Source organism: Musa acuminata, chromosome BXJ2-1 (genome assembly GCF_036884655.1).
Source record: "Musa acuminata AAA Group cultivar baxijiao chromosome BXJ2-1, Cavendish_Baxijiao_AAA, whole genome shotgun sequence".
NCBI classification, from domain to species: domain Eukaryota; kingdom Viridiplantae; phylum Streptophyta; class Magnoliopsida; order Zingiberales; family Musaceae; genus Musa; species Musa acuminata.
The window spans coordinates 7,674,684-7,689,483 of record NC_088338.1 but is presented as its reverse complement, the minus strand read 5'-3'; the positions used below and the strand labels follow the sequence as shown (position 1 = coordinate 7,689,483).

Below are 14,800 nucleotides of genomic sequence, written 5' to 3'. Positions count from 1 at the left end.
GTAAAGTGTTTTTCATTATAATTTATGGATGGCAACACGGTAAAGAACTGTGCGTTGAGACAAAAACATGTGAACTCATATCTTTCTCCATGTAGGAAGGGAAATGAGGGCCACTTATTTTTGGCGGAGGGAATGAGAAAGTTGGCAGAGAGATGATGACGTTCTAATACTCATAGTACATAGGGTTTGGGAGCTTGAAGATTCTTCGGGCGGTGGTGTAACCCCCGAGGCTGCTCCATTGGCTCCCAACAATTCCCCACAGGCGGTAGCCTTCGTGGACCAACTTGCTCCTCTGTTTTGCCTTGTACTCCTCTGCGCAGGTATATTTGTCCTCCTCCGACCTGGAGATCAAATATTTGCAGGTTGATGAGAAGGGAGAATGAATTAGAACAGAAGCGTGCTGATATGTAGTCTGCTAATAGTTGGTCTCGATGCTTGCATTATCATACGCATTCATTCATAAAGATGTACAGACCTGAGGATGAGATCAGTCCAACCATGATAGCCGACGGCGATGAGGTTTTCGACGGTCGCTTCTCTGAGATACTCTGCTCTGGAAGAGAGGATGAAGACCTTCAACCCTTTTCCTCTGATTAGGTAGAAGAGTGTCAGCATGTGCTCGATGGCAGGGGCATTGCCCTCCCTCATCCATGCCTCGAGGCTCCCTCTGTTTGTCTTGGTTCCTCTGCATCCATCCCAACACAGTCATTCCACAGAACCAACATTCCACTTGTGCAGCAAAATGGTATGTACGGTAGAGAAGAAGATCCAAGTCCTATATATGATGTGTACCCGAAGTCGTGCATCTTGAAGTAGGGCACGGAGGAGAGGAGGACGTCGTCGAGGTCGAAGATCCATGCGTCCTTGCCTTCGCCGGAGGGCTGAAAGCTGTCGGTGAGGAACAAGAGGGACTCCTCGGCGGCGAGCTGGACGTCCACCTCGTACTGCGTCGACGTCATGTAGGCGCCGATGTAGCCGACGCACTCCCCTGGCACCACCTCGAACCCCCGGATGTTGTTCAGCTCCGCGTTCATCCGCCAGCTCTCGCAGTAGTTCCTCAGGCTGAACTCCACGTTGCCGTTCCTGTCATCCTCTCTCTTGCTAGTGATGTAGCTGAGGATGTTCCAGTCCCCAGCCACAAGCCCCGTGCACAGCCACAGACACAGTAGGATGACCTCCCCTCTCATCTTCTTCCTCGGCATATGAATCGCTGCTTGTTCTTCCATATATTTATATGCGCGGATTCAACCTCTGAACCAGTGAAAAGAGAAGAAATGACCTCATGGCTTGGCGGTGGTGGTTGACGAAGGAGATGTTATGGTGATGAATGAGTTTGAGCTGGCAAGAACATCTGTCCTCCGCTGTGCCGTACCTACTACTCAGCACCTTCTCCTTCGTTTTATATGGATGTATGCATGTGGCTCTTTGAGTACTAATGTGAGGTCTTCCAAGATTATTATATATATATTCAGGAATGAATCAAAGCAGTAGCTTAAAAATAAGAAAAAAAGGAAGAAATTTGTGACACTCTGAATCATAAAAGACTTTGAATGTTACAACAAAAATGGCCTCGCTGAACACGCTTCGATTGTTAGGCAATAGACGTGGCCATGACAAATGAATCATATTCCAGAAGTCAACAGAAGATGAAATGAACTGCAAACTTAGTGGGACAGCACATTTCGAACTATGCCATTGTTTACTGGTCTATTACAACTTTATTAGCTAATATTCTGTGGGGACATATCTCCAACTTTATTAGCTCACATTCTACCGTGTCAGTGTAAACAACTTTAAGCCGTGACCTCGGGACCGACGTGGCTTGGTTCGGGTCCGGATGATGGGGATCTTCCTGGGATACTCCTCCTGACTGCTGAGGTGGTCGATCATGATGTTCCGATTGGGACGGGATCGCTATTCCCTTCGGGCAAGAACTCCTCGCCTGCGCATTCAGTGGGGACCTTCGGTTTCGCACCTGCACAAAGGTCAGGTCGGAGAGCTCGGTCCAACCCCTCCAACAATCAAGTCAGTGGGTGATCGTGGGGGTTTCCTTTTTTTAGCCAAGTTGTGTCTGCTTCTCTTGTGCCTCTCTCTTTCTCTTTTTCTCCCTTTCTCCCTTTCCTCCTCAGTGCGCGAGGGTTTTTATAGTGAGAATTACCGTTGCATGATGTGCCTGCCCGTAGGGAGCAGGATCGTACTTCTGGTAACGTCTGACATTGTCGTTGGCGTGACGTGGGGGATCGAGCCTGAGCAGGGTGTTAATGTGCCTTGGTAAGTGTTCTGGTCCGTTTTGACCGGGTGCCTCATCAGGTCAACAGTGGCGTGAGACGTCATCTGGGACAGCTGATGTAACGCGAATCTTATCGCAATTATTACCGAACCTCCTTTGGATAAGGTTTTCTAACACGAGATATTAGTGCTATAGGAATTTGAAGAAAATTGTGGCTGACACTAATTATTTTGCTAGAAATTGTATTCTGTTATCATGTGAACTAAACCTCCTTTGGCTTCCTTAACATTAACACTAATGGCTTACTCTTTGCAGGAGGGTGGGAGTCTTAGATTCGTTATACGTAAGAGAAAAAGAGGGATACTGAGCATTTTGCTTGGCAGCAGCCTACTTTGCATTTGTCGGCTCTTCAACGCGAAGCATTTGATGTGAAGCAATGGCTGCGAAGGGCCAAGAAAGGGCATCTCCATGCTTGGAGAGATGGTCGCTTTGAGACTAATTCAAAGATTATCCAATACTATATACTGATGGCAATCATATAATGGCATCTATCATTATATTTAAAGATTTCAATTGTATGTTTACACTGTTTTCATGAGTGTAACAGCATATGCACATTTGGTCGCACCACAGCTCAACACTTTCCTTCTGAACTACTGTCTATTTTATACGATGACCAGTATATAAGCCATATTGTATACTCTCTGTTTCTTAATTCAAATTTTGTTTTTGTGTTTTTGGGAAAAAAAATGGTCTATTACAAATTTGTTGTTATCTACGTTGTTATCTACAGCTATAATATCATCTTCCACATCTATAGTACATTATCAGCCAAAATGAACTGAGAGACCAGAAGAATCTTTGTTGGAGCAGAAGATGGGACAGATGTGCATACAACTCATACCTCATTACTTCTCGTCTTATCCTAATCCCACGCATCGGATAGGAATGCCAACGTAATATAATGAGACTAATTATATATTAATTTTATATTTAAATCCTATTAATATCATGATTTTTATATTTAAAAATTTTTATATTAAAATATTTATAATTTTAAAAATAAAATAAATAATCTCATTTATCGTAACGATGTCAACTGTGTTTGACGAAAAACATAATACGTGACGTAACATGTTAGATCAATACGAAATGATAAACAAAAAAATAATTTTAATATCCGTTCTACTTTTTATTTATTATCGATAAAATTATTTAAAATAAATGATATATTAAAATTATTCAGAATAAATGAGAGTATTTATTTTATTTTTAAAATTATAGATTCTCAATGTAAATCACATGAGTAATTAATCCTAATATAATGAGATTGAATACAGATCGTCGATTCAATCCTTTAAAGTCGATTTCCATTGTCAAAACAATACTCTTCGAGTTCCAAAGACCTGAATAAATAGTCGTGCTAATAATCTGTATCGTCACGGGTTAACCTTTTAATCTTACTGGACATTTTATGAGGCAATACTGGTGATGGGGACAGCATCTCGTTTCTCAGGTACAGAGAAGGCAGTAGACAATCGACGCCGATCACGTTAATAGGAAGAATGTGGTATGCTAACGTGTATATAGATTTCTAATTTAGATAGGAAACGAGAGGAACTCTACGACTCGAGATAATTATTTACTTGTCCTCGAGGAAGATTTAGCCTTTCCAAGTCGATACACATACATGGAAATTACCCCTCTTTTACGATCCAACTTCTAATAAGCAAAATTGCGCCTCCAGAGAACTGACGGCCGTCAGGAATTGAATGAAGTGGTGAGAGCACGGTACGATCCAACTTCTAATATGCAAAATTGCGCCTCCAGAGGACTGACGGTCGTCAGGAATTGAATGAAGTGGTGAGAGCACGGCACAAACTGCTCATGGAGAAAACCATCGTCAAAGTTCTGGGAGTAGCTCTTTAGATCATAAGCAAAACTCGCTGAGCTCTGCCTCAGTGGTGCCGCCATGCCTCGCAACCGTGACCGCAGCTTCCACAAGGCCTGCCTCATCGACTTCCAACACTCCATGGATGCTCTCAGTTGAACCTTAGCAAGGGTGACCTGCGTGTCTCCTCTGCCAAGTCTCTTTGCCTGTGTCACCATATTGGCCTTCACAGAGATCGCTTCACCTCACTCATCTAATAATAAGGCATGCTCGAGTGCTTATTTAAAGCCAGTTTAAAGTGTCGAAAGGACACTCAAAAGCACGCCCAACCATGATGATGCCGTCATTCTTTCCATTCGTTGCAATTACATGGACCCAGAATTAGTCCCATCGCCTTTATTCGTGCTGACCGTCGAGCAAAAGTAGTAGGATGATAGAATTGAATGTCGTCCCTATCATTAGATGAGGCATCTTCTTGCAAATGGAGTTGGCACTCAAAAGCATCTATCAATCGAGAATGAAGAAGCTTGGCAGATCTTTACGCCTCGAAAGCATCTGTGTGGACCCTAAAGTTGCTTTCGGCGGCCATCAAAAGTCCCCTGTGAGCTGATGTTGCCATCATCCGGTCCGTTCAAGCCCTCGAATTTTTTTTTCTGAGGAATCTGTGGCATTTGTAGAGGACGAAGAGGCATTCGCATCACAGATTTGAGTAAGATTTCAGCAAAGATCACGTGCCCACAAAAGCTAAGGTTGGAATGATCGTTATCTGAATGAGACTGTACACTAAGTCAGAACTCCTTTTTTGGCGATTGGAGAAGACTAGGGACACAGCAAGAACCAAGAAAGAATATGACCGCAGAACCGAAGGATACCATTTGCCAAGTTGGACAAGGTTGAGGGTCACCGCCTCATCCAACTCAAGATGCGTAGCCAGAGTTGTTAAACGACAAAACATGGTTAGGGTTAAGATAAGCTCTAACTAAGCATCTTGTAAACAAAACTTCCTGCTAGCATAGAGAAAATATTAACGACCAGCATTTACACCTATCAATCTTGAAAACAGTCATAGGCAGATCAAATTGAGAAACCTCATCCCACCGAATGGAGATTACCATTTGATGCTGATGCCAACAAAATGTTTTTAAGTTCAAGTCTTCTGACAGTCAGGTAAAGATTCCTGTCAAAACCCAGTCCACATTCAGCAGAATCCATTAAAGTTGTTCCTATACCATCCTGTACACCACGAGCAGGACGCCATATCATCCAGATTACTTGTTAATTACAATAAAAACAAGCCTTCTACTGGAGACCTACTCAAAATCCTTTTCAAAATTTCTGTAGGTTCATTGAACCAATGCCCTTGATCTTCTCCCTGAAAATAAATGGTGTTTTATCACAAGGATGACAATATATGATAAAACTAAAAAAAGCATCTATTTGTCCATAATAAACAAACCGTCACTTACTAAATTTTGCTAATTTGTATCCCATATGTAATAACCATATTTTGCTTCGTTGCGTTTCTAAATTAAACACTAGCGACTGTCATTTAGGAATATAAACAGTTAGGACCACTATTACCTCTCTGTTGTTTTTGTTTGAACGTTGCTAAATGATTCCATGTTATCAAAGAGGAATGGACTAAAAAAGCTCCTTCTGATTTTCACCCTCGATCAGATTAGAAGTGGAGAGCACTTGTTCGACTCACTGGCGGTTAGACATCATCACCTTTTAACTGGGTAAGTTATGCGAGTTTACCTATGACGACATGCGGTACCTATTTGCATTAATTGCAGCCAAACCAACCAGAAATGAGGATTTGCAAGTGAGAAATGAGAGAATGCGACATAATATTGAAGGGAAGATGGGAGATTAACAAGAAGTGACAGAAGTTGATGGAACCTGTCTATCTGTAGCTGATACCAAATAGTTAAGCTATGTCTGGTTGGAACATAGCTAAACAGTTAAACATGTATAAGGCGATAAACAAGTATCTAGTTATATAGGATATACATACTTCAGGCCAAGGAAAGTAGTTTGCCCAAGGTTTTTACTAAAGTTTTTTAGTGGGCAGGTTCAAACAATCCCATACAGTCCTTAAAAAAGAGTGCTATTTACCATCTGCCAAATAATATGAAGCTCTTTAGTTTCACTTCACAAAAAATAAAGAAAAAACTATGAAAATATTAGGTATCGTATTGCTTTTGGAGATGAAAACATACTGCGGCGCTTAATATCTCTGCAAAATCTGCTTCCACATCTACATTTAAATGCCTTAATTGGGTGCTCATGATCATCAAAATCTATACCATAATCCTGCAAGTGAATAACAAGTTATTAGAGAATCTAAAAAAATGATTTATGCGAAAGTAACACAGCTAGAAAGAGTTCTCCATAAGTATGCTTATGAAAAAACTCGGATAGTTGTCGACATCCCTCAAAAGTTTAGGTCCAGCGAAAGCCAGGGTAGGCCTGGGACTAGCAATGATTATATTCATCGACCTACAAAATCACACACACACACACCCATGAAGGGGAGGGGTATGACAAAGCTCAATACCAGTTAAGGGTCTAAGTGCTAATCATGTAACTTGGTACAGAACATACATGGCCTATTGGTTGTTAACGAGTAAAGCATCAATTACAACTGTAGGACAAAAGCATTTCATGGAAGCGGTTCTTACATTCGCTACACCTACTGATTACTAATCATTGTTTTTATTGGACTTCCATCTTTTGTGCTTCTAAATGTTTAAGAGCAAGCTAAAGGTTAAAAGATTGTTGTAGCATGCAGCTTCTGACCAGATTGGAATGGCAACTCCAAAAGCCCAACCATTACAGTTTGTTTATGCACTAGCACAAACAACTCGCAGAAGAAAAATCTATCCAATACTATTTCTGCAGCGGTAATAAACTATAACTGTGGCAGTCCGACAAGTTAGTGAAACTGGTAAAGGATTGGTATTTAAAGCCTTGATCTAAAGAAGTGCTAATAACAATGCCCGTAAGGCAAAATGGAAAAACTGCCTTTTTCAATTTAAATGCTTCTATCACTTGAAAATGCTTACCCATGTCAATTCCTCAAAAGCTTCCAATTTTCTGGTTGTAAAAAAAGCAAGCTGCAGATAAAATGAAATAGGAAGATATGAGCCCAATAAGTACAAGAATTTGTAGTGTGTTTGAAGATAAAAGCCATAACTTTGATTCACAGATTCACTGCATACATGGTAGTAATGATGGTCTGGTGTCTCCACTTCAACTGGAATTTCAATCAGATTGGCATCAAAGCATCTACAATCAAAAGTCATTTACAAAATCAAGTGATGTATAATGGGATTGCAAGAGAAGCAATAACATTAGAAAAGCAAAAGTCAAACATACTCTATCAATGGCTACTATTGAAATAAAACAAAAGAAACCAAAATAAAACTCTGACAACTAAACTTTCTTTTTCATGTCAATGAACATTAGAGAAGGATGTGGTACAGACTGTACCAGAAGTTAATGTAAAGATAGTCCCAGAGAATATTGTTCTTACTTGTCGACACTGGCAAGCAGATCAGTCAATAAGCTTACCATGCCTAAAATAATTGGTGTGTTAATGTAAAGACAGTCCCAGAGATGGCTAAAAGAGGGGAACATTACCTAGCCTGCAATGATTGTCCTAGATTACAAAGGTAGGTAAACCAAGTCAGCTCTTGCCAAGAGTGAAAAAAAAAAAAAAATTAATGATGCTAAAGGCAACATGTTTGAATTTCACTTTTTATGTGTTGAAATAGTACCCAGATTCACCAAGTAAAGAAGAAATAGAAGTCCAGTCACGAGAATATCATGGAATTGGGAAATATGGTGTTGCAATAAAATAACAAAAAATGGCAGTCAAGTTCAAAAGGGTCTAGCAACTGTAAGTCCGAAAGACCACCAAATGCACAGAGCTTATCAGCACCTGAGAGGTTATTCCAATTACTTAAAACCCATAATGTCAAAATAGAGCACCCTAATACTAATAGATGATGCAAAACCTGCTTTCGAACCAAACAAAAAAAAAAAGAAACATATACAAAGGAAGAAGCCTTCTAAATGCTCAATAGAATCAGCCTCAAAACAAGAAGTTCCAAGATCTAAGCAAATTAGTCCTGATTAAATTTTGAGATATGCATACTAAAAGGATGCTTTAGAAAGGAAAGAGACTGGCAGCTACAGGTTGACAAGGACCATGAGTCCTTTAAGAGAGCACACTAAAACATGATAAGTTGCATCAGGGACTAGGTGAGCCTATAAATTGCTTTATCAACATGAACAACCTTATAATGTCACAGCAGAATGGACTTGGATGCCATCAACGAAAGGATTTGACCCTTGTCTTGCTTCTAAAAAATTTATTTTTTAATTTCATAAACATCCAATTATTCTAATCTAAGTACTTTGAACCATATCCTCTCCACTTAGCTGAGGAACGCTGCAACTAGAATTAAAGCACTTAAGTGCAGTCACAAAAGAAAATGAAAACCCCATCTAGAGTACATTTTTATAAGCAATACATCCAAGTTAACTATTTCAATATAGGTAAAAGCTTAAGGGCCAATATTCTGACAGGACACAAGCATTTCTCATTCACATTGAGAGACTATAATAGTTATGATATATAGAGAAGGCAATTGATTATTAAGTTGGCTGCACACCAAGAGGCTTGCATGCGAGGCGTGTGAGTTCATTTCACAGACGAACTGAACGAAACGTTAAACGCTACAGGAAATTTTGCATTTTATGATGATCAAACCTCAAATTGAAAGTCAAAGTATGAAAATAAATTGGATTTCAAGTCTTCTTAGAAATTAATTCAAGTTACTTCAGAGCTCAAACTGAAGTTCAGATCATCAGAGTTCAGTTAGCGAGTTCACAGTTGCAAGTGGAACAAACAGAAATGATTTACAGATTTAGATTAATTTGGATGTATATGGATACAAATAGAACCAATGGAAACTCATAACTTTTCAAATGACGAACAATATTTTTTTTTATGGTCTCATCAGGTTGTGATGTCCCACTTCTAGAAAAATGTTCGACATTGGCCATAATCACCAAGTAGGATAATTCTGGGACGCCAGTTAGGAAGGGATCTGAATGTGAAGCAATTGCAGTAAAGGAGGGCATTCAGGTTGCAGTGATGCAAGGAATTACCAGGCTGATGGTTGAAAGAGATGCAGCAAATGTGATAGATGTCTTAAACAACCATTAATCCCCCTGTGGCAGCAAATGAATGTCTCCAGAGATATCTTTGAATTGATCAAATTGTGTAACAGGGTTACCTTTGCCTATGTATACCATAAGTCAAATGAAACCACCAACCAGGTGGCAAGATTTGCTAGAAACATTATATCCACTTTTTAGTGGCAGAATGAGATGCCTATCCTTTTTGTAATTTGGTATCCTCTAACAAAAAGGGTACATTGTCTATTAGATCTTTGAATTAACAAAATTAATTTTTTTTTGGGGGGGAAAAATTTATGGGACCCCAGTAAAAAATAACTAGAGCACTATAAGACTGATGCATCTCCAAGACAATCAACATGAGAAGCAACACGATACCTTTTTTATCAAATTTCCTCTTAAGTAATGCCTAAAGTGTCAGAAGCTTAGAACCATCTGATTGAGAACATGAATTCTTATTAGGAGCGTACCTATGGTTGATAAATCTTGCCACATTGCCATAAAACGTTGCATCCAAACAAAGGGCTTCTTCATCCTTCAGTGCACCTTCTGAGCCCCAATCAGCATCTAGTAACACGGGATAAGTATGCTCTGCATTGCCTGTGGTTTGCATTGTCCTATCATATAGCTCCATGTTTGTCAATACTTCCCCAACATACTCACATACAAAAGCACCTCTAGGCAATTCATCAAGTGTCCTCAAGCCCCACCCCTTTCCTTCAGATGTGAGAAACACCTAAAGCACACACAATCCAATGTAATGTTAGAAAAATAAGTTCATTTGAATAGAAGAAATGAATACGATAAGCAGCACTTAAGAGTGAAATGGCAAAAAAGCCTCACTGTAAGACAAACACAGAATCTTGATTAAAAGGAGGGGCAAGATTATGATTATGATCATTCTCAAGAATGTGAGAAACACCTAAAGCACACACAATCCAATGTAATGTTAGAAAAATAAGTTCATTCGAATAGAAGAAATGAATATGATAAGCAGCACTTAGGAGTGAAATGGCAAAAAAGCCTCACTGTAAGACAAACACAGAATCTCGATTAAAAGGAGGGGCAAGATTTTGATTATGATCAATTCTCAAGAAACAATAAACTTACTTGCAAATTGCGTGTGATGCCTCTTTGAACCACACGGTTTCCACAATGCATACTGCAGCCACATTTGCTCCAGCATTCTTTGACAAACTTCCGCACTAGGTGTCCCTTGCATGCCTCAGGCAAAACATCATTCTTTGATCTTTCTAGGGGGCAATCTTTACAATAGAACAGATGGTGTTTTTGCGGTTCACGATACATAGAAATGCATTCATCCAGAAATTCCTTTTTCATAAGGCCATCTGATGTATAGGCAAATTCACCTCCTGTTTCACGTGCACAGGTGCAAGGTATTGGTGCAGCCAAGCAATCACTGAAACAATCTGCACAGCAGTCCTCATCCCCAATTCGAGCGAGAGAAAAACTAACATATGCATTCTGGTAAACAATGTTACGTGGTATGTAGTTAAAAGATGGCGGGTACTCTTCTCTAGAGATTTCGTTTACCACTGATATTCTAACTCTTTCTTCACCTTTACATATGTCATTGACATCATGAAGCAGTCTTGATCTGCCTAGTGCATGTTGTGGCTGAACCACCACCAAGCTACATGATGTTAGGCTTCTGGATTTGGGAATTTCAGGTTCCTTCATCTTCTGGATCATCCCACTTTGATTAATAAGTGTATCTTTCTGAATAGGAGAAGGATCAGAGCTAAGTGTCACGTCCATATTATCCAATGCTGTTGGAAAAAATGAATTATTCAAGCATGCAGACATGGCGTCATAAGCACAAGGCATGATGGGTTTCTTGAGTGCATCTATTGTTGGAATTATCTGCATGACATTTTCCTGCTTATCATCAGTTGCTTCAGAACCTAGCTCTAGAAAACACTCGCACATTTCTTTCATAAGGTTCACAAAAGAGAAGCTCGGTTGAAGAATCCTGTAGGATTTCAAACATCTATCTTCTACTCGTTTAAAGACAGTCTCCAAATTAGGTACATGGAAATCCGGTCGATCAGAGCTACAACTAAATGTAAGTTTTACCTCCCCCAAGTCTGAAGAAGCTACATCAACATTAAAAGAAGATGACTCCTGAACAGATAAAAGCTCAGATGTGGTTCCCGTAGTGAATGCATTAACTGGGAGACTTTCCTTAGCATTATTTCTTTGCCCTTTCTGTGTCATGCTTCCATCAACATTTTGCTGCAAAGTTGAATGACCTTTCGAAGAGATATGACAACTCTGCTGACCTTGAGGAAATAAAAGGGCCAAAATAGACCAATTATGAATATTTCTCACGAGATTTAACTAATATGTCCCAACACAATGCTTAATATATTCTCAGGACAAGTATTGCTTGATACAAAAGCTTCATGTATTCAATTAAAAGTTAATTTTTAATAGTATAGTTAGATATGACGGTTATTAGTTGTTATATCAAAAAATACATGTCATATGGAGACTCTCTATAAGTCATTTAATTTATGTTCAAGAAAAATCAACCTTTTCAATATGGTCGATACAATAAAGAGAAATTACATGAATTTTGTATGGAATAAGAAACAAATTGGACGAGTATAATTGCTAGCAAGAAACTTTCATGCATAAAGTGGCCAATCTTAACACATGGTTGCTGATAATAATAGATGATGCCAAAAGAGATACACTAATATACCAGCAAAATACGCCAATTTCAACAAATGATAAAGAGAACAAAGATTACACATATACCTATGTTTCCTGAAGAATGTGGCTGCGAAGGGTGTATCATCGCAATAGGAGTTTCAGATACTGGTGAGTCATATTCACACGGCTCATCCTTAGGACTGACTGGATCAGAAGAACAGTTACCTGTGTGATGCTTTTGTAGAAACTCAGTGCCTGGTTCAACTTTTGGCTCTTTTAAAATGATGGAATTATCCCTTTTATCCTGCAGAGATTGTTTGTCATTTTTTTATATATGACAAGTGTACTTATCAGAACTTGTACGAGACCAGCTTCGTTTACCTGGTTCGGAGTTTTTATTTGTCTATGATTCAAATGAGATGATGTCTGTCCAGCTCTATCAGATATATTGCAAGTTTGAGGTGGCACAACCTCAGCTGTAGTCTGCCTAGTCAATGGCCGCTGTAACAAGTCCTGATTTGCTGCTTTCCCAAAGGAAGGTTGAGGCAACGAGGGTTCATCGTTCATGATTCCTTGACTCCTCAAGGATGAAACTGGTCCATCTCCTTTATGTTCACGTGATACACCTGCTTCTAGTCTTGGCCTTTTCTGTGAAGTTTCACCAGCCAAATTAGGGTTAGCATTTGATGGTGGAGGGGGATGGTCATCTTGCCTAGCCCTGACTCTCATTCGACAAGGCTCAGGATCATCGCTTGCAATAACATCCTTCCCTTTACCACCCATATCCTGAAACAATCAGTTATTCAACATCTTAGGAACAAATCAGTAAGAAGAACTACAAGAATTAAATTATGATAGGATTTCCATAAATCATCCACCATTTTCTTTTTCCAGCCGTCCTCCTAAAGCAATAGGATAATTCAAAAAACCGGTTCATATTTAAAGAACAACTGATGACTTGTGATTACCAGTACAATACGCCAAACATAGTACCTTCTCCTGCGATTCTTGAATGTCAAGTATAGCATCGGCGAGGACCCGATAGTTCTCGGCTTCGATGTACTCCCAATTATTTTCGTAAACTTTAAGAAGGTTCTTCAGCACGGGTTTGGCCATTTGCATCGGTATTCCGATGGCCTTCATCGCATTCAGTGCCGCTATAGCTTTTTGCCGCGCCATTCCCGAATCGATATCACCAACACCTTCTCCAAACTCCAACAGAAACCAAATACGACCAGAAAAGTTCAAATGCTGGTTCAAGAAAGCGGCGGAACCCCAGCATTAAGCGGCGAGTACGCGGAAATGCAAGCCATGAACGGAGAATACAACGAGATGATCGAGAGGGACCTGGGTTACCGAGCGAATCTTGCGGGAGAAACCCTAGGGCGAGAAGGGAACCCTTCGACCAACCTCGATCGAGATGGTGGGAGCCGCAGCACCGCGATCGGTTGATCGGAGCGTTAGTGTTGGTGCAACGCGAGCGGGGTCGTCGTTTGCACTTCCCCCGAGCACCCCCCGCTTAATGCGGAACCCCAGCATTAAGCGGCGAGTAGGAGGAAATGCAAGTCATGAACGGAGAGCACAACGAGACGATCGAGAGGGACCCGGGTTACCGAGCGAATCTTGCGGGAGAAACCCTAGGGCGAGAAGGGAACGCTTCGACCAACCTCGATCGAGATGGTCGGAGCCGGAGCACCGCGATCGGTTGATCGGAGCGTTAGGGTTGGTGGAACGCGAGCGGGGTCGCCAGTTGCACTTCCCCCCCGAGCAGCTCTCCGCCTCCGGCTCTGTCCTCGGGAGGACGGTCACTCAATGGGCGTGATGCGGTCGACTGCGGATCCGGTCGGCTTTGTGATCGTGTTGTTGGATGGTAATCGCCGAAAATAACAAGTTTGCTGACGCTTCGTTTCCGCTTCGTTCCCGTTTAAAAGCACCGTGCGTTACTGGATATACAACCTGCATTGTATTTGGATGTTATTTCATGAGTTTGATGACCAAAAACAAGATGGTCAAACCTTTGACCAAAGTTAAGTCAATCGAATATGATAATTAGTTGGGGGTAAATTTCGGATAACGATAAATGGCAATATGCCAATAATAATGTCCGCATCGGTTTTTTATCTTTTTTTTTTCTTCCTTCGCAATGAATGGTTGCACGAATCTAAAAGAAAGTACATTATCTTACCAGTGGGAACTCGATAAGCAACGAATACCGGCAGTCCAACAGACAAATAAAGTTTTCTATTGTTTTGGCATACAGCTAAAAGAAGTGATCACCTGCAGAAGTGTGTCATTAGTTGTTTATATGAATGATGATGTCCAACGCATGCAAAGCTTTAGCATCTCTCATTTTGGGTGGGTAATTATAATCAATGTTCTCGGAGAAGAAGGATCTCAGACTTCCCAGTGAAGAAATAAAATAAAATTACTATTTTTATAAATATTTTATGTATGTATAGGTGATATGAGAAAATACTAGTAAGTATTTTTGGATTTCCTCTACTAGTTATGGAGAGAATGAGAGAAAAAAGAAAGAGAGGTTTCTTGTGTGAGATGGTGTACATAGGACTTGTGTTGGAGTTTGGTCGATTAAGAGTAATTATAAATTGATCTCATATAATAACAAATTTAATTCTTCTATAGACCCAAATGAAAAAAATCAAACCACATAAGTCTTATATCAGAGTTATCCAGATTCCTATTTAGGTCTTTCCCACTTGGTAGTGTTCAGTTCATATCTAAACCAACAAAGTTAATTTGCATTCAGGACAGCTAGAAACAAGCATTGC

General features: G+C 40.2%; 2 protein-coding genes across 7 annotated transcripts; both read right to left on the bottom strand.

Moving 5' to 3' along the window:
- Nucleotides 1-54: 54 nt before the first annotated feature.
- On the bottom strand, nucleotides 55-1,288 carry LOC135598720 (acid phosphatase 1-like). Its single transcript, XM_065092970.1, has 3 exons — nucleotides 793-1,288; nucleotides 476-685; nucleotides 55-341 (listed from the first exon to the last, which is right to left on the bottom strand). The coding sequence occupies exons 1-3, from the start codon at nucleotides 1,224-1,226 to the stop codon at nucleotides 164-166; spliced, it is 822 nt and encodes a 273-aa protein (XP_064949042.1). The 5' UTR covers nucleotides 1,227-1,288; the 3' UTR covers nucleotides 55-163.
- A 3,846-nt stretch (nucleotides 1,289-5,134) lies between these two features.
- On the bottom strand, nucleotides 5,135-13,871 carry LOC135584601 (histone-lysine N-methyltransferase SUVR4-like). Of its 6 annotated transcripts, XM_065092969.1 has the most exons (11): nucleotides 13,359-13,871; nucleotides 13,005-13,262; nucleotides 12,393-12,797; nucleotides 12,117-12,315; nucleotides 11,430-11,635; nucleotides 10,443-11,072; nucleotides 9,803-10,068; nucleotides 7,346-7,412; nucleotides 7,190-7,240; nucleotides 6,344-6,437; nucleotides 5,135-5,493 (listed from the first exon to the last, which is right to left on the bottom strand). In XM_065092969.1, exons 2-11 carry the CDS (start codon nucleotides 13,188-13,190, stop codon nucleotides 5,465-5,467), a joined length of 2,133 nt encoding a protein of 710 aa, XP_064949041.1. In that variant the 5' UTR covers nucleotides 13,191-13,262; nucleotides 13,359-13,871; the 3' UTR covers nucleotides 5,135-5,464. The 6 variants fall into 6 exon arrangements, with proteins under 6 accessions (XP_064949041.1, XP_064949037.1, XP_064949038.1 ...); XM_065092965.1 differs by having other exon boundaries at nucleotides 10,443-11,635; XM_065092966.1 differs by lacking the exon at nucleotides 5,135-5,493 and adding an exon at nucleotides 5,751-5,898 and having other exon boundaries at nucleotides 10,443-11,635; nucleotides 13,359-13,500.
- Nucleotides 13,872-14,800: the final 929 nt, after the last annotated feature.

What these genes read in the sequence shown, in the direction of transcription:
- LOC135598720 (XM_065092970.1), bottom strand. Translation starts at nt 1,226, where the DNA reads ATGGAAGAACAAGCAGCGATTCATATGCCGAGGAAGAAGATGAGAGGG. An exon ending in TTCAAGATGCACGACTTCGG is followed by an intron (nt 686 to 792) that starts GTACACATCATA and finishes GGATGGATGCAG; the next exon opens with AGGAACCAAGACAAACAGAG. An exon ending in TGGACTGATCTCATCCTCAG is followed by an intron (nt 342 to 475) that starts GTCTGTACATCT and finishes TTTGATCTCCAG; the next exon opens with GTCGGAGGAGGACAAATATA.
- LOC135584601 (XM_065092964.1), bottom strand. Translation starts at nt 13,190, where the DNA reads ATGGCGCGGCAAAAAGCTATAGCGGCACTGAATGCGATGAAGGCCATC. An exon ending in TTCAAGAATCGCAGGAGAAG is followed by an intron (nt 12,798 to 13,004) that starts GTACTATGTTTG and finishes TGATTGTTTCAG; the next exon opens with GATATGGGTGGTAAAGGGAA. An exon ending in CAGACCATCATTACTACCAT is followed by an intron (nt 7,241 to 7,345) that starts GTATGCAGTGAA and finishes TTTTATCTGCAG; the next exon opens with CTTGCTTTTTTTACAACCAG.